The sequence below is a fragment of the Nothoprocta perdicaria genome, unplaced genomic scaffold (assembly GCF_003342845.1).
Source record: "Nothoprocta perdicaria isolate Ctin4 unplaced genomic scaffold, notPer1 scaffold_324, whole genome shotgun sequence".
Classification (NCBI taxonomy): Eukaryota; Metazoa; Chordata; class Aves; order Tinamiformes; family Tinamidae; genus Nothoprocta; species Nothoprocta perdicaria.
The window spans coordinates 373865-401072 of NW_020455560.1; the positions used below are offsets into that span (position 1 = coordinate 373865).

The 27208-nt window shown below is 46.6% G+C and overlaps 1 protein-coding gene across 1 annotated transcript in view; it reads left to right on the forward strand.

Annotated features, from left to right (window-relative positions):
* RASSF8 (Ras association domain family member 8) overlaps positions 1-23365 on the forward strand; it is a 69271-nt gene extending 45906 nt beyond the window's left edge. Inside the window, exons 3-6 of the mRNA XM_026043262.1 lie at positions 8341-8531; positions 17160-18049; positions 20082-20226; positions 21195-23365. Of these exons, the coding sequence (XP_025899047.1) occupies positions 8429-8531; positions 17160-18049; positions 20082-20226; positions 21195-21316 (1260 nt within the window). The 5' untranslated portion in view covers positions 8341-8428 and the 3' untranslated portion in view covers positions 21317-23365. The remainder of the gene's footprint in view (positions 1-8340; positions 8532-17159; positions 18050-20081; positions 20227-21194) is intronic.
* The last annotated feature ends 3843 nt before the right edge of the window (positions 23366-27208 follow it).

Sequence of the window (27208 nt, forward strand, 5' to 3'; positions counted from 1 at the left end):
GTAATACTAATTTGGTATTACCCTTCCCCAAAGGGTAAGAAGGGTTTCAGCCCAATTTAAAGAGAACTAGCAGTGCAAAAGGTAGCAAGTTCATAGCAGGTTCACTCAAGTGACCAGTGTGGCCGCTGGCCAGAGCAGCRCAGGCGTAGCCGGGACCCGGCCCTTGCGCTGCCCCAGCCTGACAGGCAGGAGCGAAGCCCCCGGGGAATCCCTGCGTGCCTGGCATGCAGCTCCCACAGCAGCCTGGAGCAGGGACTACGTCGGGCTGCTGAGCTGGAACGTTTTAGTCTTAGTTTTACTTTTAGTCGCTTGCTGAATATTCTCACTGTCTTGGGTTTTGCTCAAATGTTATCCAARCTCGCCATGTCTGGAGATGGGGAATGCTGAAGTGTTACAGCTGAAGTCTATAAACAGAGAGTAAAAGAAATAACCAAGTTTGTTCTTTGCAGTTTAAAGAAATAAGGAAGTAAGTAGACCCCAGAGGAAATTTTAGAAATGTAGTGGGATTTTGCCTTGTAAAAATGATTTCTATTCTCTCTCTACCATGAGGGCCTTTTTCTTTCAACMACTCAACATTTTTTAGATATGCTAAATGAATGAGCCTTTTTCTGAAGAAAACTTTGAGACTATCATCTTTTTGATTTTTTTTTCTTATGATTGAATTAGATATGCCTCACCTTATTTCTGTTTCAAAAATTGCATTTAATTATARGGTTTTTTTCAGTAGCTGTAAAGTACTATGGCCTTAAACTGGATTTAATTTACTGTTAAAACCTACGAGCAAAATGATTTTTACATAAGTATTTTAATTGTAAAGGTATTTTAATGTATTACTTCAATGAAAGCATTGTAGAAATCAGCTCATTTGCAGCAAGTTTCCCAAAGATGTGGTGGAAGAGGATGTTGTGCTGTGGCCTTTATCTTGAAGTATAGGGAGTATAATGTGCTTGTATGATTTTGTTTGTTTATTTTTCAGAGCTTCATGTCTTTCAGCTGGCATTTTGAGTTCAAGCAGCACCTTGGTATGACAGCTATAATCAAACAACAGACCACAGCAAGTGTTGCATGTGTTCTTGAATAAAATGTTAAAGAAAAGACTGGGCCTTATAAAACCAAAGGTTGATCTAGTTCTTGCCAAAGTGGAGCAGATCAGCTCATTGCCTTTAGTGTAAATATTGGCTCTTGCAGACAAATGTCTTCAATCAAACCCTCAAATGGCTTCAGGTGTTTGCAGACAGAACGTGAAGGGAAGAGGGAAAGGCCCTTGGTGGGGGCTGTGTCTTCCCTGATGCTAACTGAGAGAATGACCTATTTTCTGGTCTTTGAAGCTAGGGCATATAGAGGTACAAGACAGCTTTGAAGTAGGCTGCGTGTATTGCAATTTCTATATAAATATTTCTCCTGCAAAAAATTGTTTCCCTCCCCCTCTTTTTTTTAATACATGCACAATATTTAGACTGTGTATATATAAAGGTGACTTCTGCTTAACATTACTGCTATTAATAGTTGTGGTTACTATTTTATCTGATGTTCCTTATATTCAATATTAGTAGCAAGCACTAATTGGGCATAGGAAGATGTTATTGTGGAAAACACGTGCCTTTTAATGTCTGTGACTTCCACTTGTTTGCCACAGCACTGATAGGCAGCACAGTCGCTCCTTAGCTCAGCTCCCTAGAAAAATAAACCTTCTGCCTCCAAACAAAATGCGTCCCAGTGACTATCGCTCTATGAGCGCTTTGCTGCGCTGCCACCAACAAGCAGACCCTTTCTAGCACTGTGGTGGAAAAAGACACCTCCCTGATGAGTCTGCTGAGACCTTCATCTCTTTTAGGATTGTGGTGATTCATGTGATGAATTTGCTTGTTGGCAGCAGAATGAAAAGTGAGAATGAGTTTGTTTCATGTAAAGCCAACTGCAGGTGGTAGTTGAGTCCTAATCCTGAAATGGATTCAAGGTTGTGACTAAAAGTAAATAAATCTGCTTGAATCTGGCTCACACTTGTATCAAAATAAAAACCATTAATTTCAAGAGCTGAAAGCACTGAGCAGGGTCGAGTTTTCATTTGCTGGTCCACATCCTGCACGCAATGCTCTTCACTCCAATTATAGACTTGCTTTGAAATTATCTGGCYGACCTCTGGTTAGTAGAGGCAAGGATCCTCGGGACTCTCTGACCTAACTGGCTTCTACCACCATCTCCTAAATGCTTTGCTCTGTGTACTGTAGGTCTATATATATACATGTTTCTATATATAGTGTGCTGTAGAGTATATCAGGTCTGTCTAGAGCTTAGATTCTATTTATATCTAATCTTCATGAAAGGAGAGTGTTAACCTTGGAGAAGCTGTTCCTGCARAATTAATTCCAGTGGTGAGAGTGTGAAGCTTGCTGTGAAAAATGCAAGGTTATGGTCTTAACAATGACCAAAAAACAAGATTTTTAATAAGCCACCTGCTTGCTTAGCTCACCTGCTGCTTTGTTTTCTTCCAGGCCAGTTTGTGGTGATCCARAAGTGCTTTGAAGCACTGAGTTGTGCTGAGACTCACTGCCTCAGAACTGACTCAAGGTGCAAGGTGTCACAGGTGCTGGTGCTTCTGGTGGCCTAACGAACACGATGGAGCAACAGCATGTTAGGAGGTAGCTTTCTAGGAAGGCTCAGGTGTCTGCAGCTCGTGGCTTTCAGTTGCCAGCCAGTGTAGTGAAGCCAACGAGTGACAGTGGAGGAAGAGCCCTGATGCCCTGCTGATGAATTTGAGGATGACTTAGATATCCGCTTGTGGCCTTCAGTTTAATCAATTATTAGTTGTCCTTAAGGGACAGTAGAGACTTGGCTCCACCAAGCTCCATCTCTTCCCTTCACTAGGGAAGGAAGGGGAGACACAAATAATGCAGAGGGCTCTGTCCGGGCCACAGTCAGCCCTTCCTGGGTAACAGAGGGGAAACCAGATGTGCATCTTGGTCACAGGGCCTAGAATGGCAGATACGGCCCGGTCAAGTGATGCAGGCTCTGGATTCAAGACACTGTGAGGGAGGATGGCACCTTAAAGACAAACTTATGGAAATCCGACATTAGGCTGAGAAGGGATTTGAAATATTAAGGCAAATGAGTTATTTTGCTTTAATTAATTTACTTTATATTTGTTACCAAGAAAATTGATCATTAAAAGAGATGACATAAGATGTGTGTGTCCTTCACCTCCTCTTATTCCCTGGCACTCTTCCACCCCAAAACAAACACCCAGATTAACAGTAAATGTTTCTAACCTGTTTTCAAGAATACAAAGAATTTGATGTTTCTGCACTCTAACAATTCTGTCTCTAGGATGACAGATGGCAAATATACTCTAAGTAGAAAGAATTTTTATTGTAGATTCTCCTACTTCAAAACAACATTTCTGTTCCTTATTTTTCATTGTGCTGCTTAAGAATAAACTGGAAATTTTCAGCAGCTCCTTCACTAACACTTGAGGCTTCTGAATGAAAATAAATTAGTAATTTAACCGAGAAACTAGATTTTGGTCTTTTGGAAGAATTCTAGATCAGCTAAAGACAAGATTTTTATCAGTGTCAGTTAAAATCTTTTGTAATCAAGCGTTTRTGTGAGCACATGGATTGGGGCTGTCTGGTCCTGTTGTAGCTAGTGTATAATGCGTGTGTCTTGGAAGACATCTGTGCCATCTGAATTTGGACCTGTGTCATATAGATGAGCGGTACCCCCTTTCTTTTGCCAGTGCCCACATGAGGAAAATTCCTTGCAGCTTAAATTCCCTTTCGGCCCCATTCCCAACGCTTATCTCTGCGTTTGGGAGGTCTCCTGTTTGTTTGAAGGAGGGCCTGTTATCTCTGAGCACTCCTCTGCRAGATCAAAAGAAAAACACTAAGAGCAGATCACTTAGTCCCACTAAAAATGTGGACTCTACCTCTGTAAAAACACTTTGGTTTAAAAGTAAGTGCTGCATCCRCAACAAATTTTAAAACCAGAACCTGTGCCTTTCTAATAAAAACTTGCATAGGAGAGAGGTTGGTCTTGCTCTTTTGACATGAACCTGCCATTAAAGGCTTTTGCTGTTCATTGATTGGGAAGCAAAGTTTGTTCTGGGATATTTCCTGTTTGTYATTCCAAATGAGGAGGCTTTTTGGTAAATACCAGCTAGCTTGTKTCCAGTAGTCACTTCTCCATGTGGAAAATGTTACTTTATTACTCCACACAAGAATTCCTTTGCCAGGCAAAGTCTATCAAATACATCCCTGGTCACCAAGGGTAATGTCATACCTTTCTAGATGTGTTTATAGGTCCTTTCAGGGCAGCTGAACTGGCTGCTTTGTTCTTGGTTAGTTTTGGTCAATGCCAACCTTGCTTGCACTTAACTGCAYTTATTAAGAGCTCCTAAGCAGCAGTCTGCACTGAACAAGCTCTTTTTCCAGAGCTGCTCTTGCATCATAAGCGAGGGGGAAAGCAAGCAGTACGCAGAGAGTGAGAAATAGAGGAAAAAGGGGCAAACTCTACACTATGTTTATTCATAAGTAGCTGTAAGAAAAGGCATGATCGCTTTTACATATACTGAGTTACATGCTACTTATTTAGTGGATGAACAGACAAAAAAAAATTATATTGAAAGATTCAGTTGAAATTCTGCAGATGAGATCAGTTGCAGCAGAATTTGGACCCTAATTTCAGACCAAGCAGCTTTCAGATGATACGAACCTGGCGAAGCTTAGAGACGAGGTGAAATCAGCGTCTTAATTTTAGCTCTCACGGTTTCCTCATGACCTGACACTTGCATCAGGTGTAGATAGGTCCTTGCAAACATCTGCTTAGCTATTTTTTTTCCCCTTGAACATCCCTAAAGTCCTCTGTGGGAGAGGTGTCCAGTTTCGGGTGTCTGGTTCCCATCACAAATACCTGTCGCGCGGAGGAGGGGGCCGGGAGCAGAGAAGTGTTTCGGCTTGAGTCCCTCTCCRCGCTAAATGAGCTTTCCAGTCGGAGCCCCGATCATTGCTGGGATCGGTTACATGCAAGGGGAGCTGCTTTTGAACTTGCAGGACAGGGGGGTTTCTTCCTCCACCCCTTTCTCCACTTGCTTCAAGAGTCACTAGCAGAGGTATTTTGCCTCTTGTGCTTGAAAAAAGTACAATTTGCACATAACCTTAAGAATGAAAATGGCTGTCAAAATGGACCTCAGCGAAAGGGCGAACACAACATTAACGGTACATGAATTTGCTCTAAACAAAGACCTGATTGCCTACAGAAAAAATACAAATATTACCATAAAAAGTGGTATGCAGGTATAACTGGCAAGCAGACACACACACAAGGCCAAAAGATGTTCTGCTTTTTTCAGACTTTTCTATAAACTTCTCCTGCGTAGTCCTAGAAACTGAATTTATTCACGATTGCTTTTGATTTATCAGAAGTCARCTTTGGTCGGGAACTGGGGTGACCGAGGGCTTTGAGTGCCCAGGCTGTGCCCTCGAGTCTTTCCTCAGCGGTGAGTGGCAGCGCAGGGCAAACGGGCTGCCGGGGCTGCCGGGGCCGCGCGCCGTCCCCCGCGCCGCTGCACGGCACTCCGGCTCGCCTGCCTGGCAGCGGCGCCGGCAGCTGGCCGCCTTTCTTCTTTTGCTGCTATTTTCTCTATTAAAACATTTGCGCGCTCTCTCTCTCTCTCTCTCTCTTTTTTTTAAACATCTTTCCCCCCAAACTGTTTCAAATAAACTGCTCGCGTCATTTGCCGCTTTAGTGGGTGTTATTTTGAAAACTGGGAGTGTCAGGAAGTTTTTCCTTTATTAAGTAGTGCCTCTGTTTGTTTCTTTAGTAAGAAAGAAAGAAAGAGGAATGTGAGGAGAAGCGATGCCCAAAGGCACTCTGCGCTGCCCACCAGGCTGGCTGGGGGAAGCGCCCTGGCTGGCTTGCTAAATTGAAATAATAGCTTGGACGTTGATGGACAGCAAAGCAAGCAGAGCTGTGGGCTGCTTTGCTGACGTGCATGTTGTGGGCTTGCTTTGCGCCAGCTAAGCTGAACTGTTCAACTCTCAGCAAGACAGCAAGTTAATTAATAAAGTTCCTTAGTCACCGTTGGGCTGCAAGCTAGCAAGGGTCCAGCTTCTGCTTAGGTTTTAGATACAGAAACGTGGTCTTATCTGACTGAATAGTTTCTGTGTTTGTACCCTAGATGTTTTGCTGCTTGAAGTGTGTAGCTTTGCAGGAGAAGGTTTATTTGAAATATTGATCTCTCTGAGCTTTTTGGGTTCCTACCAATATCATAGAATCATTACGGTTGGAAAAGTCCTTCAAGATCATGAAGTCCAACCTCAACACCATGCCTGCTAAACCATGTCCCTAAGTGCATCATCTCCACGTTTCTTGAGCACTGCCAGGGTGAGGACTCCACCACCTCCCTGGGCAGCTTGTTCCAAGGCTGCACCACTCTTTCCGTGGAGAAATTCTTCCTAATGTCTGACCTGAACCTCYCCGAGGGTGCAACCTGAGGCTGTTTCCTCTTGTCCTAGCGCTAGTTATTCTGGAGAAGAATAACTCAGGTAGTTGTGGAGTGCCATAAGGTCTCCTCTGAGTCTCCTCTTCTCCAGACTGAATAACCCCCMCTCCCTCAGCTGCTCMTCAGAAGGTCTGTGCCCCAGCCCCTTCACCAGCATTGTTGCCCTTCTCTGGACTCGCTCCAGCACCTCAATGTCCTTCTTGTAGCGAGGGGCCCAAACCTTAACGCAGTATTTGAGGTGCGGCCTCACTCAGCTCCGCRTACAGGGGGACGATCCCTTCCCTGCTCCTGCTGGCTACGCTGTTCCTGATACAAACCAGGAGGCCGTTGGCCACCTCAGCCACCTGGGCACGCTGCTGGCTCCTGTTCAGCCGGCTCTCRACCAGCACCCCCAGGTCCTTCTCTGCCATGCAGCTCTGCAGTCACTCTGCCCCAGGCCTGTAGTGCTGCTTGGGGTTGTTGTGTCCCAGGTGCAGGACCCGGCACTTGGCTTTGTTGAACCTCAAACAGTTGGTCTCAGCCCATCCAGCCAGCCTATCCAGATCCCGCTGCAGAGCCTTCCCACCCTCAAGCAGATCAACTCCTCAGACACCGCCTCGAAGTGGAAGAATAGGTCGCAGTGGCTCTGCCCTGGCATATTGTTCCCCAAAATGCCTCTTGTTAAGTTGGGCACTCAGCTCTGTCACTCGTGACTGTAACGGGACACGGGGTGACAGGACAGAGCTGTTTCCAGAGCATGACCTGCGGTGGCACGGCTGCCATGCAGCGGGTTGCTATAGCCGCTCCTATAGTCGGCTCCTATATAGCCGGCTCCTAGAGCGCGGAGTGCCCCGCTGGTAGCACAAGCACACGTGGGAGAGTCTCCAATCACAGCATTTAAATCAATGTCTTAATTAAAGTTATCAAGTGAGAGAWTAGGATTAGGGGATTAGAGGAAGCTGTAGTAGGGAATATAACTCTATATAAGAGGTGATACTTAAAACTGTGGGTTAATTAAGTGTGGATTAATGATAGAAGCATGTTTTTGAAATCTGGTTTTAGCAGTACYGCTGGCTCTGGCTCCTCTTTTTCTTTCGCTCCCTGCATGGGAGCTTCTGGGTGGGGATCTGCGGTGTGCGGCAGGGCTGCCCCGTGCTGCGCCCCAGGCTCCTTCTCTCGCCGCGGGGGGCCACCGGCGGGCTGGGACTCTGCGCCTGTCACCGCGGTGCTGGCSACGGTCGGTCCCTCCTCTGGGCAGCGCGTTGATAGAAACAAAGGTTTTAGCTGCACAAGGGGAATAATCTTTTCATGGCAACTCTAGGGCTGCGGTAGTGTCTGTAATACTGAAAGAAATGCTTGCTTCATAAGGAGAAAGCAATTCTGAGAACAGAGGGAAAAACACGGAGTATACTGAGTACTTGCTTCCTAACTTTTTCCTGCCTCCAAGAGCAGCTCTGTAAAATCCATCGGCATGGTCAGATGCCATTTTTTTGTGTAACCCAAACCTGCTTGGCTTGAAAGTGTCTTAACCAACACTACCATGAGACCTCCAGGTAGTATATAAAGGGGGGCACGTGTTACYGGGACTGTTATGGTTTTATTCTGGACTTGCTTACTTGATACTATTTGTTTTGATGCTCTCTTTGTAATTGCTCTTTACATTTTTGGAGATAAATTTCACAAAACTTGCAGTATATCTAAAAGAATAGAAGAGAAAAGTATGGCTAAACCCTGGGACTGCTTTGTTTCTGTTTTAAAAGAAATGAGATAATGTGCCTTTTTTTTCTAATGTTAAGTTAAATTTGTTGCCTTGTTAAATTGGGAACGCCTCACAATAACCATCAGCATTATTTTTTCTCTTCTAGCTGCTGAGTGTGCTGCCTTGCCCCTGGTCTAGCTACAAGTATGACTTGACTGACTTGCATTCATGGCKCTTGGATGATCTGGTGAACCATGGAGCTCAAAGTATGGGTGGATGGAGTCCAGAGGATTGTCTGTGGGGTCACTGAAGTCACAACATGCCAGGAGGTCGTTATAGCTCTGGCTCAGGCTATTGGTAAGTAACTCTGCTACTTGGATTCCCAGGAATGAGGTGAAGCCTTCTATGAATTAAGCTAAATGCAGGGTAGATGGGGTCTTACTTGAATATTAGAACAAAAGCTTATRAAACACAGTAGAATAACCTTGAACAATGTTAGCTTGCAGATTTTCTTTTCAGCTTGCTGCAGATTAAGGAAACAACAACAACAAAACACTGGAATCTGCAAACGTCCATTCTCTAAATAACAGTGGGCTGCTGTTTGCCATTGCAGACGAAGCCTGGACGAAAGACAGTGCTAAGCAGTGATTGTTTGGAGAGCCAAGACACTATTAAAGAGGTGCAAAACAACTGGCTAGCTTACCTGACAGTGATATTAACTAAAACTATACACACTTTAGGATCCTTGTCTGTATTGGGAAGAGATACCCGATCAACAAAATAGGTCCTTCAGGTTCTCCTCTTACTCTTGTATTCCACCTGACCCAGTAAAAGGCGAGTGCCTTGGCGTACTCAGTGTTAGCTGTTCGGGGAACAGTTTATGCAGACATGGAAATCTTTCATGCTCCGGTGCAACGAAGTCCATTCCTTCAGTCTTGTCATATCGTTCCCAGTGGTTAAGGGCATCCTAAATACAAATTCCAACCCTTCTTTGTGTTTCCTGTGCTGAATCTTATTTTCTGCTAAAATTTTATAATTGAGTTTGCACCCTGTTTAAATTTAGACACTGGAACAGCATCTTGTGTAAAATTAAATCCATAATTTAAGGACTAGCTTTCAGTTTCTTCACTATTCCAAAGACTTTGTRGGACTGTGTTAGTGCAGTCCTACTGAATTGCAAAATCATTTATTTTTATACTTTAAAAATAAAGCCAGAAGTATTAACTATATATCCAACCTATAATYGTTGTCACAATTTGTCTGAATTTCTGTATGTTTATTTAGTTAAATATACTTTTGAACATCATTTTCATATACTTTCAGAAGAAAAAGAAGCAGTAGAAATTCAGCGCCTTTTTATTTTGTATCATAAGGGAACTGAACACAATGCTAACTGGTGCATGCGCTGTTTGTGTGCATCAAATACCTTTAAAATGCCCTTCAGAAAGTACAGAGTGTGTCTCTCAAAAATGGATTCAGAAGTTAACATGCTTCTCCTGTGTGTGCTAGTGGCAACCTTTTATTTAATGCTGATCGGTTCATGAATTGCTTCCATCTAGGCTTTTTAGACACTCTTACACCACTGTGTTTATTTGGTAGTGGTGATGGAGAAGTGTTATGTGTAACTACAGTGGGTAGTTTGTGGTAGACTTGTCTGTTCTTTGGAAAACATCTGGAATAATGGAGCCCCCTTTTTCTCCCTTCAGCTTCTATGACAATGTCAAACACCAGTATTAATGACACTTGTCTTTAGGTCTCTCCAAGCCTTTTGTCAGGCCCTTCATCAGAAAAGCAACCATATGTCTGCACCTCTGATTTGGCYGTATGTCCTAGCTTACCAGGAATTACTGTCACTTGAATTTGCATGGGAAGCTATTAAAATGTATTCCTCTGCTCTCACCTGACATTTGGAGGTGGAAAGCAGCCAGTCTTTGCTGGCTTCCTCCTTGGTTGGCTGTTATTTTGTATTTTCCACTTTGCAGTCTGGCTCCTTGAGAAGTCCCATAGCTTAGCAGCAGGGTCTGTCTGCTGGCCTGTCTGCAAAGTTCTTCAGATGCTCCTTTTGTTTTCTCAGGTCGTATAATTTTGTTGCCAGGTCCTTGATGTAAAAGTACTCAAAATGCACAGCCTTCTTCACTCTAAAAATCTGAAATATGGGCTGCAACTGGTGTTATTCRCATTGAAATGCAGCGTTAGGTGCATCTGCAAGTTAACTCTTAACAGCCAGACCTGCTGAAGAAAGTACTTGCCCCTTCCCTTCTAAGACATCCATAGTTCAAGCAGCTTCTTGTGAGCAAACAGAAGCAGCCACTATCCTAGAGGTATGAAAAATAACACTTGACAATTTCTATTTCTAAAATGAAAAAAAATCCAAGTCTGGCATAGGGTCACAGAGTGCTTGAGGTTGGAAAGGGTCTCTGGGGATGGCCTAGTCCTGCCCCTCACCATGTTAAGCAGGGCCAGCTAAAACAGGTTGCCCAGAACTGGCAAAACCAGTCCGGTTCTGAATAGCTCCAAGGGTGGAGAGGTCACAGCCTCGCTGGGCACTCTGCCCCCATGTCCAGGCACCTACATGGGAGGAAAGCTTCCCCCTGCACCCTTAAGTTGAAAGGGAATTGCTTGTATTTCAAGAAGTTTCCTTCCCTGTCACTTGATCAAATGCAGGGCCTGTCTTCTGATCTCCCACTGATAAGGGCAGTGAGAAGGTTTCCGTATCTTGTGGTTCCCAACCCTCCCCTCATGTCATAGAAAGTCAGAAATAACAGAAAACTCTTGGGTTTGGAAGAAARCTTTCTGGCATGCGGAGACATGGCCTTATATTCCAGAGTGGCTTTATTCCAAAATGGCAAGTCAGGCTAAGCTACAATCACTTAAACCAGACTCAGTGCCATAACCAAAGYGTAGCCTAATCCTTTGGCAATCAGTAGGAGTTGTATTACTTTTCCTGTCTATATAGAGCTCCCCGAGCTACTCCTTAGAAACTGATGTCTGTTACTATTATTGAGGTAGGGGACAGGCCCACATATCTTTCTGGTTTCCCTCCCTCCCTGAGACTGTGCTGCTGATGGTTGTCATCTGGCACCTGGTCTTGCATTAGAAGCTCCTGCCCCCACCGCCTCTCTCCTGAGCGTTTAGGAACAGTGAATGATTCTTCTCCAAGTTTCTGTTCAAATTAGGTTTTATTTCTGTTTTACTTGAAGCCAAAGAGTCAAATTTCAATCCTTATTCAAAAAAAAAAAAAAAAAAAAAAAGTATTTTGGCAATCCCAGTCAAGCTATTTTAAAAAACATGTGCATATATTTTAATGAATGAATGAGAGAATGCTAGCAGATAGATGTCATTTTGGATGCTAAAATTGATGGTGTCTCCAAGTTAGGAGGAGTTAGAAATGCATTAGCTGGAGGGAGGGTCTCTGGAATTCAAGAAAGACATAAAACTATCAAGCTGCAAGTTTCCAGAGAATGAAATCACCTTCCAGTGGGATCTCAGAAAACTCATAAAAGGTAATATTGTTACCCAGTACTGTTTTCCTTCTTTCCTTCTGCCTTTCTCCCTTTCTTTCTTTCTTTCTCTCTCTCTCTCTCTCTCAATCTGCTCGCTGATTACCAAGTAACAGGAAGACTTGACCTTATAACACAAGTCAGAGAAATGATCTTTTTCAGGTTTAGAAACTAAGTCGTCACCAAAATAAACCGCAGCACCCAGCTTAAYGGAAGAATCATATATCTTTCTTTCAAAACACTTTTGCCAGGAGCCAACCTAAAGAACACGTGTTAGCTGATAGATTAGGCAAATACGGCTGTAAAAGGTTGTGTTTGTTTGGTTTTGTTTTGTTTCATTTTTAGGTTATTTCTAGTAATTTTGACTTTTGCTAGATACTTTCCATTGAAATCTAAAAGAAAAATCCTCCAGAGGAATATGTTGATTAGCACAGAAACAAATACTCTTGGCCTCTTTTTTTTTCTGTTTGTCTGTTTTCTGGAAGTGATTTCTTGCCAGTTCTCCCCCGGACTGCATTTTTGGGGGATTTCCTTCCCCTCTGGAGATTAGAATGGATCCTCTCTGGCCAGAATGACGTGTGTGTTTCCCAAGAATATTTCAGTGTGCAGAATTTGAGCTTGAACTTCTCAGCAAAGTCCTAATTTCCAGTGGTAGATAATTAAAACAGCAGAATTGCWTGAAATATTGCTATGGATTAGGACTCTCTGGCTATATATCAGGAGAATATAGCTCTGTCTCAGGAGAATATGGACTCTCTGAGCAAGAAGTAAAGCTGTCTATTTACAATTAAGCAATGCAGCTCTCAGTTCTTTATTGCTGTTGAGGATTTTTCCTCTAAGATTAAACAGGTAATTAATAAAAAACATTAATAAAAATGAAGCTCTCCATGCTGTTTCAAGCATGTGTTAGGGCATTATAAGGCTCAGGCACAGCTGTATTTGGAAAATTCACCTCACTTTGTCGCTCTCCTCCCCTCCTCTAAATAACTTCTGCTAAAGCAAGTGCCAGAGCTGGCTGTGAGAGCCCCCAAGGGAGAGGATCTTGGTGGGACGGAATCACCTTGGCCAGGCTGCCTCCCTGGCTCTCCCCTGCTCCGCTTTATCTCCGCAGGAGATCGGTCCGCCGGGCACACGCTGACTTCRGGGGGCTTTGAAAGGCAACAGAAAGGATGACAGGATTTTAAGTGCGTTGTTCTGCCAGGTTGTGATAAGCTCTATATGCTTTCATTTAAGAGAAGAGATAATAGTAATAAACCGTGGCTTCAGTCCCGATAAGGGCTTGTAAACACATTTTGCATGCGGTCAGACCAAGTGGAGACTGCATAGAGCTCCCTCACTGGCAGTAGGTGTGAGCATGTCTTTCTGTGGATGTCTTCCCTTAGGACAGGACTGCTATTCTGATTTCTGTTGTTTTAATAGCTCTGAGTAATAAGAGTTCTCTCACCTCTATTTTAAAGACTCTTTTAATCACTCTTGTAATTTAATGAATTCTCAGGTAGCCAAAACGCTGTTTCTTAAATTGATGTAGGTGTTAACTGAAGTATCGCATAATATCAGCCTCCTATTTCAGAGGGATTGAGTTCAAATCATAATGGGTTTATTAAAATTACCAGCAGTTACTTTTCCATCCGTGCTGTTAAAGATTCAAGAGCAAATGCTGTTGCTGCTTTGGTGAGGCAAGCTATTTTCTCTGAACCGTTCTGCCCTTTCCAAGATATAACTCTAAGACTGTCCCTGTCCCAGAAAGRCTTTGCATGGATAGGCTCCTGCGCTCTTTTAGAGGCAGGACAGGCATTAACCTTTTCTGTGTCGACAGTATTGATAATAGAGCAAGAGTCCTATCAGAGGTGGTGCAGCAGAAGTGTTGCTACTGCTGCTTTCCCTTTGAACTGTCATTTTGGTTGCAAAAATAGTTGCATTTCTGTATTATTGCAACTGGAAATGCATATTGAGAAGCATTAGAAGAGGTTGTACCTCCTACCACCTTCATGGAGTATAATTTAAAATCCCACCTCTCGAGAGTCTAAAAAACACAGTTGCAAGTCAACAGCTCCTCTACCTCATTAGTTTAATCACAGTTCACCTCATTAGCTTAGTCACAGCTCACTGTGATCTCAGTGCTGAGAYCCTCCTAGCGAGGTCAGTCCCCAGCTAAGGCTGCCGCGGGTGGGCAGATGAAAGGGGCGCTCAGCCCCAGAGCTCCGTGTTTGCCTCTGCAGAAGAGCAGCAGCYGACCTGGGGCCCCGGCTGCTGGTAACTCCTGAATGTGCCATTGAAAAAGTTGGAGCTGCGGGCGTTAGAAAGAGCTGGCTCCAAACCCTGGCGCACGGGCTCTTCGCCAGCGTAGCTGCGGRCGCCCGGGTCCGGGAGGCCTTCTCCCTCTTTGATCTCCCCTGCTGTTATTTGCAAGGTTGCTTGCAAGGCATTTCTGTATTAATGGAAACTGCAATAAGCCYGTGTGCTTAGCTAGCCTAAGGCTCAAACCTGACCCGCTCAATCTCACCAGTGATCCTTAGTGCAGGTGCACTGTGCTTTACATACCGAACGTATGGGTGCTTCTGGGGCAGCTGGGAATTCACTTCCTCACACCACAAATAGGAATTCTTGTTGGTCATCTAGAGAGAGAAATACTGCATGGTGCCCAGCAGATTGGGTGGGTCCATGCAGAGTATTAACCAAAGGCAACGTGGCCCTGAGGCAGCACAGAGACCCTGTGCCGCATGGCCCTGAGGCAGCACAGAGACCCTATGCCGCTTTCCAGCCCTTGATCCGCTGTGGGGCACAGAGCAAAGGGGAGCTCAGCACAGGCCCTGTGTGGCGCTGGCTGCATAACTTGGTACCGTTCCTCTTGGGACACTACAAGTGTCCAAAAATAAAGTTACTCTAATGTGGTATGCTGCTGTATCATAAAGACGACAAAAAAAAAAAAGATATTTTTGAAGCTAAGGGGCCCCGTCCAACCAGCCCCTTGTGAACATCAGCACAGTACTTGAGGCTGTGCTTTGGTAGCTCCTTGTAGCGAGTGCTTAACTGCTCATTGAACTTCCTTGCCTGCACATATTTTATAAATCTGCAGAAGATTAAAGGTGTGGTACAACTCTGAAAAAATAGCATAGGATTTAATAAATGCTTAAACACTGATAGGGGCCACATTACCTGAGKGCAGCTGCCTCCTTGTAGGTGGTGGCACATCAAAAATAGCAGTTATGCGGCTGTCCATGTTGTGAAAGGTCCTGCAGTTAGTTTTGAATTGACTTGTCCCCTCTTTCATCAGTGAATTAACAGCACCTGGGCAGCCACAACTGTGTTTGCCCACAGGAGGAGGGATTAATCAGGATCAGCAGTAGCCTGAGTAGCAGTAATGATCCCAGCTGAGAATAGCTTTGTTTTGGGCTAGGCCTGAGCTTCCCGCGTGGCTGCTGAACTGCATAAATTCTGCTGCAAAACACCATCCTCTTTGTGTGGCTCCTGAAGGCTGAGTTCATTCCCTAGCACCGTKGGTTGATTGGGGCTGTAACCAGGATGGAAATAGTTCTTGGCAAGTGCTTCATTTAGTTATTTAATTCAGTTTTGGTTGAGATTGCTAGGGGTTTTTTTTTTTTCCCCTTCTTCTTTCATTTTGTTATGTTTAAGTAGTGTGTTCAGCAGCGGAGCGACTGGAAATCGTGTGCTGATCATGCACCTCCTGGCGTTCTGGTTACAATTTTAAGACATCTTTGAACTCTTCTGTTTCTGACACAACAAGAAGTTTAGTAGCATTACCGTGATTGCAAACTGCAGGCTGAAAGCTTTTAAGATTAACAAACTAGAGTGGTAAAATGCCACCTTTGTCCTGTGTTCTGCAGGTTGCTTTTACTTCACTTTTCTTCTTTGGGGTGGTATTGTCAGCGTGCCGCAGTGAGCGGCACTACGTTTATTTTTCCTGTAATGGCCACTGCAGACTCTAAATCTGCATGAACCGCTGCACACTGTTGTGGGCTGGCAAAACTCTCTGATTTTGAATCTTGGCGCAGTAAACTCATTCCTAAAGTGCTTTACATCTATTTCTAAGGGGGTTGGCCAAGAAGGTTGGTATGTTGATAGTTTTTTTTCCCTTAAACTTTCAGCGCTTACCCCGAGTCATTTATTTATAAGGTATTAAGAATTTGGTTTTTTTTTTTCCCCCTGCTGCTTCCTGGTTTTGACAACTACTGTCGGTCMAATCTTGATGCTCTCCTTTGAGCTCCTGCTCCTAACTTGGAAGTGAACACAGGGTGTTGCTCTCGTTGCTGTTGTTGTTCTCCTGTTTGGCTACTGATTACGGCTAGTGTGACCCATCAGCCAAAGCAGCCTGTTCTCTGGTTAGTGCCTGTCRAGCTGATCTTTCTGGTTCTTCTAGTGTTGTCTGGTGTGTCACAGCTGGCTGTGAGAAAGAAAGTGAGACCAGAGGAAGAAAACCCATTATTTGGGGAGCCACTAGTGATARCATCTAGTCCTCCCCATTGCCCAGTGGCATAAGGGGCTGGTTTTTTGAGCAGTTGTGACAAAACAAACCTGTATTTAAATGATAGKCCATCATGGAAGTCTGTGTGTGCATGTATAACATTAAAGCAGCTTTCTCCATATTTTCTTTAAATTTCCTATAAGGTTAATGGTAATTGCAGAGCTGTACTGAAAGCCACTGGGATAACTGCTTTTAACAGGGGTTAATCTTTCCAATCTTCCTGTAAACAGTGCTGCAGCTTTAGAGTAAAGGCGCTTTCCTGATAAAAGAAACTGGCTTTGCCCTGCGCTTGGCCAGCCCTTTATCACAGGGTAGGAGGGGCGGTTAGAAATAATAAAGCAATTAGTGCAAACCACAGATGCTGCCTTTTTTTTTTTTTTTTTTTTTTAGGCACTCCATAGGGAGTGTCAGAGGAAAAGGACGCTTAAGCTCAATTACAGGTGTTTGGCAGCCCAGTTTAATCCTTAGATGCAAGGTATGCATCTTGCTACTATTGAAAGCAAGCCACACTGCGCTGTGCAGCCAGCAGTTTCTACAGGGCTCACAAAGCAGCACAGCAGCCAGCAAAGGAGTGGAGATTCCCAGCGTCTTCCCGAACCCTGTATATCCTGCGAGGAGATGCCGAGTTGCTCTCGCGGGTGGGAGCCTGCGCAGGTGGCCAGAGCGGCTGCTGCTGTCAGGGCCRGCAGGCTCCGCGGTCCCTTCCGCGCGCTCTGCTCTGCCAGGTGGGGAGTCRGGCTGACCGTTAGCCCATGGATGATGCTGTTTAACAGCAGATATGTTAAGAATGATGTTTGAGTTCCCGCGGGACGGGGTCTGTGCTCGCTCTCCCCGCCGGGCGCGTGTGGCGGCGCAGGAGAGGCCGGGCCAGACTCCCGGCTCCGGGTGAGCCCGGGTGCAGCGCGGGGCCCGCCGGGGCGGAGCGGTGCTCGGCCTCGCCGCGCGGTCCGGCTGCGCCCTCTCCGGGCTGGCGCCGCTCACGGCCTCTCTCGCTGCCCGCAGGTCGCACGGGCCGGTACACGCTCATCGAGAAGTGGCGCGACACGGAGCGGCACCTGGCGCCGCACGAGAACCCCATCGTGTCGCTCAACAAGTGGGGCCAGTACGCGAGCGACGTGCAGCTCATCCTGCGGCGCACGGGGCCCTCGCTCAGCGAGAGGCCCACGTCGGACAGCGTGGCGCGCGGCCCCGAGAGGACGCTCTACCGGCAGAGCCTGCCGCCCCTCGCCAAGCTGCGGCCCCAGGCCGACAAAGCCATAAAGCGGAGGGAGCCCAAGAGGAAATCGCTGACGTTCACTGGCGGCGCCAAAGGGCTAATGGACATCTTTGGTAAGAGTAAAGAGGCCGAGTTCAAGCAAAAGGTGCTCAACAACTGCAAAACGACGGCAGACGAGCTGAAGAAGCTGATCCACCTCCAAACGGAGAAGCTTCAGTGCATTGAAAAGCAGCTGGAGTCCAATGATGCCGAGATCCGCTACTGGGAGCAGAAGTACAACTCCAGCCTGGAGGAGGAGATTCTCAAGCTGGAGCAGAAGATTAAAAGGAACGAGGTRGAGATCGAAGAGGAGGAGTTCTGGGAAAACGAGCTGCAGATCGAGCAGGAGAACGAGAAGCAGCTGAAGGAGCAGCTCCAGGAGATGAGGCAGCGGATCCTGGAGTGCGAAAGCAAGCTGAAGGAGTACTTGTCTCAGATCCACAACATGGAGAGCGGCCTGGAGGCAGAGAAGTTGCAACGGGAAGTTCAAGAACCCCAAGTGAATGAAGAAGAGGTCAAAGAGAAGATCGAGAAGGTGAAAGGCGAAATTGATGTTCAGGGCCAGCAAAGCCTGAGATTGGAGAACGGCATTAAAGCTGTAGAAAGGTCTCTGGGCCAAGCCACCAAACGGTTACAGGTAAGAACACCCTTTCTATCTATAGCTATAAAGCTGGTTGTAGTGAATTTTTAGCTCTGCTCATAAGGCTGTTGTTCTGAAGAATAGCACCTCTTATTTTTTGACTTACTGGTGCTCAGGATTTTTCTCTCTCCACCTCAGGCTGTTGTGGCACATATGTCACCAGCGAATCTCATTCATGTATCACTTACTCTTTTGCACTCTTAAATTCTAGATACAGAATGGAAATCCATTTTGTAGCAGAGAGGTGAATGAGAGACGGACTCTGGGGATCAGACTTGACTGACTTCTGGTGGTTTGAGGTGCTGTACACCGTGGGATGGAGGCTTTGTGCATCAGTTGAGTTGTGGTTCTTGTTGTATTTCCACCACTCGAAGTTACTGCAGCCCACTGCAGTACCGCAGCTGCAGCAATGTGGTTCTGCTGTTGTAGAATCTGCACCCGATGTGCAAAGAGATTTTGCATTCTTGCTCCTGTCCTCCCAGAACCACATCCATTTAAGCTGTTTTCATGAAACAAAGGGAGAAATGTAACCTGCTCTTCCAGAGCAGAATGAATGAAAAGTGTGAGCAGTTCTGGCCCTAAACTCCCTAATAAATAAATAATAGAACTCCCTAAATAGCTTCACAAACGGATATGAATTTAGGAGATGAAGCCAACTGGATTTGGGGAGATACTTAACAGATTTTTTTTTAACCTTGTCTCCTGTGAAAATTGAAAAATCTCAAAAATTGAAAAATGAGCTTTTTATGATATTGCTTCTGTTGCTTTGCATATTTACTGTTCAGAAAATCCCATGGGACACCAAGCTGCAGGATTAAYGTGTTCGTAAACAAATACAATTTGAGAGTTTGTCTCCTGAGTACCCAGATGTAGAATCTAATGGATGTAAAATAAATTGTGGAGAGTTTTTTTTAGGGTCACCTAGATTTTGGAACAGGCATGACTTCCATTTCTCAGTCCTGTTCCTCTAAAAGTTCTTAGCAAACAAATGGAAATAAAAATTAGTACGGCAAGCTGAGGCCAGCCCCATGATCTGAGTAGCTTTAAACGGATCTAATAGAAAAGCATCAGTGACAAAGCAACTGGCATTTAAAAGGTCTTAACAAAASTGAAGGCTCAGTTATTTTTCCCACTATCTGTTGAACTCCAGCTCAGTAGCAACTTAGGCGCAAGTTTAAAGCCAGCAGAGGCTCCGCTGTTCGTGGGCCGTTCCTAGGACTGGTCTCTGCTGCCTGTTGGAGCTCCCGTATAACCGTGCGGAGCAGCAGCTTGGCAGCCTCCCCGTGTGGCTAGAAGGAGCATGTAGAACAAGGGCGATGGATGGAGGTGGCCACGGGCACCCTGCCCACGGGAGATGCAGGCCCTGCTGCTAAGGGATCTGTTGAGTGGAGGGGAACCCTCAGTGCAAGAATATCTACTGCAGCTCTGGGCTCTGCACATCTCGGCAGAATGAGGCTGTTGAGGAAGATCATAAAAGATGAGACGAGGGGTTGGTGAGCGCCCCAGGAGCTGGGCCGCATTCTGTGAAGCACAGCATGCTTGTGGGTTATGTGGAGATTGACACTTTAAACCAAAAATGCAAAGAGCAAAAGAAAGGAAATAACCTCYGTTTAGCAGCAGCAGCAGAACTTACCAAGCGGTCCAAGTCATGCTGCCCTTTCCTGTGGGGCCAGGAGCTGATGCCAGAGCGGTGCTGGGTTGGTGCATTTTTCATAGTACTTGTTATTACCTATATTCGCTCGCTTCTGTCGTGCCAGCATTATTCTCAGATGACATAAGAAACATCTGCTAGTGCTTCAAGGAGCAATATAAGTAGACCAGTAGTAACCCATAGCAGGTAATACTTAGTGCTGATTTGCTTTGTAAATCACAAGAGTAAAATACCTTTTATCGGTCATTTGCCCCTGAATTTACAAATCAGGACTTCTCCATGCAAGGGAGAGCAGGGCTGCCCAGCCAGTGCCCAAGGAAGGGCTCAGCTGCTGCCTGCGTCTGCTGCTGCTTACTGCCCCTTGCTCTCCCCCAACAGGACAGGGAGCAGGAGCTGGAGCAGCTCACCAAGGAGCTGCGGCAAGTCAACCTGCAGCAGTTTATCCAGCAAACAGGCACGAAGGTCACGGTGCTGCCCGCCGACCCCGTCGAGGTGGAGGCCCCGCACGCCGAGCTCCAGAGAGGTGCAGTGCTCGGGGCTTTTGCCCTTCTCGGGCAGAAGGGAGAAGGGGAGGGCGACACGCTTACCCGCTGCGTTAACGCTGGTGGCCGTACATCAAGCCAGCTCTGTTGGCAAAGAAGCTAGTGTGACRTGAAGAGGACGTGGTTTCCAGTGCGTCCCTCCCTGCCAAGGGCTAGCAAGCTACAGCTAAACAGTGGGTGACTCTCAGCTCCCGCCGTGCACGAGCTCGCTTGTGCCGCCTGTAACCTGCTGGGCGGCAGGCAGCGAGACGCCGTGCGGCACCGCCGCTCAGCTGCAGTCCCGTCCGCTGGCGGGACGTGCTCTCAGAGGGGAGAAGGAATGTGTCTGGATCCTGAGGAATCCCAGCCAGCAGCCGTACAGGAGCGGGAGCTAATCCGCCTGGGCCGCCAGCCACGCACCGGCCCTGCCCAGCTGGCTGCGGCGCCCTGTGCGATCAGTGCCGCGCGTGCCGAGCGCTGCACACAGGGCCGCTGAGGTGGGAGCGGGGCGGCGCTCCGGGCGCTCCTCAGAGAAGCTCCCCTGGCTCCGTGCAGCCTCCAGCCCTGTCGCATTTTCCATGGGGCATGCTGGAGGGGGCAGCAGAAGGCGACAGCATCCGTGTTCTGATGCTGGCCTTTTAAGGACAAAAAGGTTTCTTTTAGGGACCAGAAGTGGGAGATTCGAATGTGCATTGGCACGAGCTCTTTCTGCGCATGGCTGTACAAACCCCTGCAGGTTTCTGCATGTTTAGGGGTGGGTAGTTACCCTGAGGGCTTGTGTCTGCTTTAAGGTGGTAGGAAGCGTGTGCCTTAGGTCTCCGTCGCTTCCCACTCTGGCACCTGACTTATTGGCCGCATGTGACATGTTTTTCCTGCACCACACTGAAGGGGACCCACAAAGAGGAGGCCGAGGTGTGTTCTACAAGCCTCGCCCTTGAGGGGTTTTCTAACTGTCTCCTTTCTTGTGCAGATGCAACGTTTCAGTCTGGCTCACTGAAACGCCCCGGCTCCTCAAGGCAACTCCCCAGCAACCTTCGGATCCTGCAGAATCCCCTGTCGGCYGGTTTTAACCCGGAGGGCATTTACGTATGACAGTGCATACCTCTCTGGAGAGCACCTAGGAAGGTACCCCGGACAAGAGACACTTTTTATTCTACCAGTGATGAGTGGAAGAAGCTTTTCTGTTAAGCCACCACACTTCAATTTTTCTTCTTCCTCTGACACGCCACTTGGAGCCATACCCTGTGCACTGATGCTAAAGAACAGAGGACCCATTTCAACTCCCACCTGGCAAAAATGAACTTGCTGTCACATGGCTAGAATGCAAAAGCCTTCACTTATTTTTGCCACTTTGGAAGCATTTGGGAAAGTATTATTCAATGTATAGGCATAAATAAAAGACTAGAGCAGGGTGAAGGAAATGGTGTATGCAACTGATCCGAGGTTTAATTTATTCCCTTTAATCAATGGACATGTGAATGTTGACCTTTTATATTTTTTATTTTTAACTTGTGAATAACCATGTACTCTGGTACATCGGTCTGACAAGGTGACTTCATTTGTGTACAAACCTCCAGCATTTGGTCAAGTAGAACAACTTGCAATGCAGAGTGTTTTGTGGAGTGTGGAACCCTTTAAATGTCTTATTTTTTTCACCACTGATTGTGTTGGTTTCTGTTGTGGCTCACCCTACGTCACGTCCCATCCATTGCTACCTTTTAAGGCCCGAAAAGTGAATTTGTGGGGTTTACTTGCTGCTGAGTCTGCCTTGACTGAAGCACCTAGTGTTCAAAAGATTTATGGAATTTAAACCTTGTCTTGATAAGAATATTTCCAGCATATGATTGAAGATGCACTAGCTAGATGATATTTTATTATATAGAATGTATATTTGAAATATTTTGCCACATTGTATATGCCTTTTGAGAAAAAGAACAGTGTAAGAAGTTGTCTTCATAAGTCTTACCAGAAGAGGCGAGGAGGCTTTCACTGTGTGTGATTTCTGTACTTTAGTTTTTCCACTAGCCAGTACAGTGTTCTTGTTTTGCAGTAACTCGAGTCGGTGGAGGGGAGGAGAACAAAACAACTGCACAACCTCTTCCAGAAATCCCTCGCGTTCTGTGGTGGAGAAGGGGCCTGGAAAGGCTCCTGGGAGGTCCACAGCAGAGCCGCTGCTGCCTTGAGCGGGGCCAGGAGCCCTCTGCAGGTCCCCAGGGCTCTGTGGTAAAACCGCCAGCCCCTTGGAAAGGTCTGTTGCTCTCGAGCGCCCTTCAGAACGTGAATGTGCAGGGAGGAGCGGGAGGAGCTCCCCACGGTTCGTAGTGCACCTCACTTATGCACCTCATTTACCTTTTGCAACAGCACGTGGAGGGACTGCATGAGAGTGGCCTCATGCTATTTAATGCTATCAAAACTAACCACGGGTTAGAGAGGGAAAAAAAAGAAAAAATGGCAGGTGTAGAGAAAGATGCTGGGATTGATTCAAACAGATGTGAAGTTTGTAGAGTCAGGGGTGTGAGGAGCYGAGCCCCAGAGCTGGCCTGGGCGGGTATGAGCTTTGCCCAGCCCTGCTTGGCTTTCCTCCTCCGGCAGCGAGTGTCCAGGCTGTGCCCTCCCCTAGGCCTGGGAGGCAGCCACGGAGCTGTCGGGACCCTGCTCAATACCTGGGTCCTGAGAGCAGGAGCCCCTGCCTGCGGGCAGTGGTGGGCCGGTGCCATGGCAGAACTCCCTTGGCTGTGGTAGGATCGGGATGTTGCCACCGGTCAGGAACCTCCAAGCTTTTCACCACAGAAAGTTCTTTAAAATTCTTCACCCTTAGCAACCTCTTATGTGGATTTACTGATCTGCAGTAAATGTTAAATAACAGCTGCGGGGGGTTTTGTTTGTTTGTTTCTTTACTTTTTTTTTTTTTAAGGAGCTTCCTCATCCTCCTGACATGTGGAAGTCTTACAAGATATAGCAGAAGATGAAGGACTCTTAAGTGTTAAATGCATTTTTCCCTTTTCACTTCTTAATGGCATCATATATTTCAAAAATGCTGCTGTATTTAGACTAACAGCAACAGATCAGGCTGTGAATATATAAAGGACCTTTTCAAATGGCCTCTGGATTTTTACTGTCCAACTTGTCAGGTCGGYCCTGTGAGCAAACTGGAAAAGGAGATGTTCTTACCCCAGCAGTCTTTGCAGTGCTCACAGGTTTTACTGTTAGTGTATCACAAGTCTGTGCTCATGTTTACTGTGCCCATAACTTTCTTTGTATGAAAAAGAGAATGTGTGTGTGTATATATGTGTGTATGTGTATATATTTATATATATGCACACATTTTATATATAAAGAAATATCAGTGCAAACTATACATAGTTTGGGGACAATATATGTCCAAGGTACTTGAGCATATATGCCTTACATTCTGGGTTCAATTTATAGAAACAAACCAGCCCTCCTGCAGAGATTTTGCATCTTCAACACCTTTTGATGTTAGAGAACTGAAGACACTCAGCACCTTGCAACGTCTGGCCCAAATTATGCTGCATAAGGGAGAAAAACATGCAGAAAAGCTTGTTCCAAACTCGGCTACGTACTGAAACAAAGCATTTTTAAGGCAGGTTTGCTTATTTATGCAGCCAGTGATTTTGTCATGCTTCAAGTGCATCTCCCACAGTTTAAGTTGGAGCTGAATTGGGCTCTTTGCTCATAAAAGCTGTGCTCTTTCTCTGCCAGACTATCCCTTGAAAGGGAGAGAGGAGGGAAAAAGGTGTTAAGGGGCAGGAGAAGGGGGCTCGGGAGGGCACGAGGTAGAGGGGCCTGTGCGGAGCGCGGCGGCTGCTGCAGCCTCRCGTGGCCCCCCTGCCACCCCTGCAGCTTTCGTCAAGGTGACCTGAGAAGGGGGGCAGCTGCGGCCGCCCTCGTGGCCGGGAAGGGCCCGGAGGGCCTCGAGCTGCCCCKTGGGGCAGAGGCGAAACGTTTCCCCCCAACACGCCGCCCCTGGCACTCACTGCGCTTCATTCCCCCAGGGAAAAGCTCGGCAGCRTTTTCACCACCTCTGTAAATAAACCAAAAGGAAATGGCATGTCCTCGCATTAAATGTGAAGTGAGCAATGTATTACCACCCTTAAAAGTTCCTCACGTTATAGCGTTCAGAGTTTTGCTTCTGGTCGACTTCAGAACCTCACTGTTTTTCTTTCCAGAAGCAGGAATACTCATTTCCAGAAGTGTTTCACACCTGCTTATGGGGCATTAGCAGAAAGGAAAGCTGCTCATACTAATTTTAACAAGTGCCATATAATGTACTGGCCAGCATGATAAATACGGAGGGTTTTTCTGCATTAAATAGTTGAATACACAAGCACTAATTTTCCAGTGCACAGGGAATTTATATGGAGAATTCTTTTTACTAATGGGAATTAAATGTGTTACCTCTCGCGTCCTCGAGGATACAGTTCATTTTTGCTGATCATGCTATGTTGCTGAGGGAAAGGGAGAGCGACTGTTGGGAAAGCAGGTAGGTTAAGGCTAGTGGGGAAAAAATAAACACTTCTAAATGCCCAAGCTAGGGAGAAAGTAGAGTCCCGCCTTGAAAAGCGAGCTAGGAACCTACCTCCCATTATCCTGCAGTGGGACTTAGGCTCCCAAGTGCCTGAATCGCTTCTGAAAATGCTGTGGCAGCTTCCAGCATCCTGGTCTTTCGTCACCCCTGGAAGCTGCTCCAGGAGAGAGCTACCGCTAGCATTAGAAATGCCCAAACGTGCCCTGTGTGAGGGAGGAGGGGAAGGAGCCTGGAGAGAAAGAAAAATCTCTTTGGGGGGGCGACAACTGCCGCCTTTTGGCCCGCCGGGTGYTGCGTTACTCTGGTGAACCGGGATCGCAGGAGGCCGAGCAAAGAACCGAGCTCGTCATTTTTAGTGGGTTACCTTGAAGCATATAAATTCCTGATGTGCATTAACTTGCGTGAATTGGGCCTTAATGATCCGTGTAAATAACAACTGTATTCAGATATTTTTCCAGAAAATAGTCTCTAATGGTCTGTACTGTATTAAAAGAAGTGTCAAAGTGTTACTTTTATATTACACTTTTTTTTTTTTTTTTTTTTTAGAACATTGAAACATGCATGTCTGTTCTATTTGCTACAGTATTTTAATGTTTTGGATGAAGGCCATCAGCTGTTTGGAGATGACAAAACAATCATTCTGTCTATTTATTCAGTATTGCTGCTTAAAGTTTTCAAAATAAAGCTTTCAATGCAAATATAGTGACTGATTGAAAGCTGTTCTAGCTCTGCTCAGATGCTTTTTTTTTTTTTTTTTTTTTTTTGGTATGTTTATAGAAAACTAAGCGAGTGCAACTTGGTGTATGAATTGTTCCAGCAGCAGCAGAGAACTATTGCAATAATGTTGTGGGGAGAGTGGGGGGGCGGGGGTGTGCGGTGTGTGCAGAGATACCTGCCTGCAGCGGAGGCGCTCAGGGCTCCAGCACGCGGAGTGCTGGCCAGTGTTGAAATCCGTCGCTGTCCTGCAGGCAGCCCGTGCACGTGGTCGAATCCTGGCTGCTGCCTGACACGCGTGTGCTGYGCTTACGAGAGGCTGAAACGGAGCCGTGGTCAGAAAGGCTGGGTTAACTCGGAGCCCTTTGGACCGAACGGGGTTTCGACGCGGTGCTGGGAGTGCCACAGATGTGTTCCCGAGGCTGGAGCCTCTGAGAGCGCCGCGGAGCAGGGAGCATCCAGCTGCAGGGAATGTTCACCCCGGGGACCTGAGCACCCCTGGAACTGCTGCCGGGGCGCTCGCCACAGGACACGAGTTGCTGAAGCTTTAACTCGGAGAGGCAATGCAAACTAACTGTGAAAACACAAGGGAGCGTTTTAGTACTGCTCTGCTTCAATGCAAGATGACATTCTGTATTATATGTAACTATTTTTTTTTCTTTGTCATTTAAAAAGCTTCTATTTTTTGATTATTCTCATGAATGGTTGATAAAAGATATTGAATATGCACCCATACAATAAATTCCCCTGTGAAACTCTGAGTCTTTACAGTTCATGGTTTGCTGGAATTGCACAGTACATCCCCGACACGTCTCGTGACGCGGCTGCTAGAATCGCTCCCCGTCAAAGAACATTGCGTTGGAAAGGAGGCCGCGATCCTGCTCTGTGCTCGCGTCTCCAAACGGCACAGAAATGGCCCTGCCAAATACCAAATCCAGGGAGGGGAGGTGAACCCACAGGCTTCACAGGAGGGAAGGGGAAAAAACACGTAGGCTTCAGGCAGCAGGAAGAAATGGAGCTTTGGACAAGCAGCTGAGGGCCAGATTCATAGAATCACAGAATCACAGAATGCCCAAGGTTGGGAGGGACCTCAGAGCTCATCCAGTCCAACCCCCCTGCTCACGCAGGGTCACCCAGAGCACGGGGCACAGGGCTGCGTCCAAGCGGGTTTTAAAGATCTCCAGAGAAGGAGACTCCACAACCTCTCTGGGCAGCCTGTGCCAGGGCTCTGGCACCCTCCCTGTCGAGAAATGTTTCCTTAAGTTCCTGGGGAACTTTAGATGCCTCAGCTTGTGGCTGTTTCCTCTAGTCCTGTCGCTGGCCACCACTGAAAAGAGGCCGCCCCCTCCTCCTCACTGCCTCCCTTGAGGTATCTATAGACACTGATGAGGTCCCCCCTCAGCCTYCTCTTCTCCAGGTGAGTTAGATGAGTTCTTGTGCTGACAAGGGGAGGGCCGGGGAAGACGGTTTCAGCCAAGGCAGGGAGCTCTCCACCGCCCAGCACTGGTGGTCAGAGCCACCCAGACACAATTTGCAGTCAGACATCCCAACAAAAGATTTCTCCCGAAGCCAGCTGGGTCTACGCCAATTTGCTGTGGAGAGGAACTGGCCAACAGCAGGAGGCAACAAGGAAACCGTGCACGGTGGGAGCCTCCCTGAAGCCCTTACAAGGGGAGCCCATGGTGGCAGGACCCGTGGGAGCTGCAGAGCACCTCTGCCCC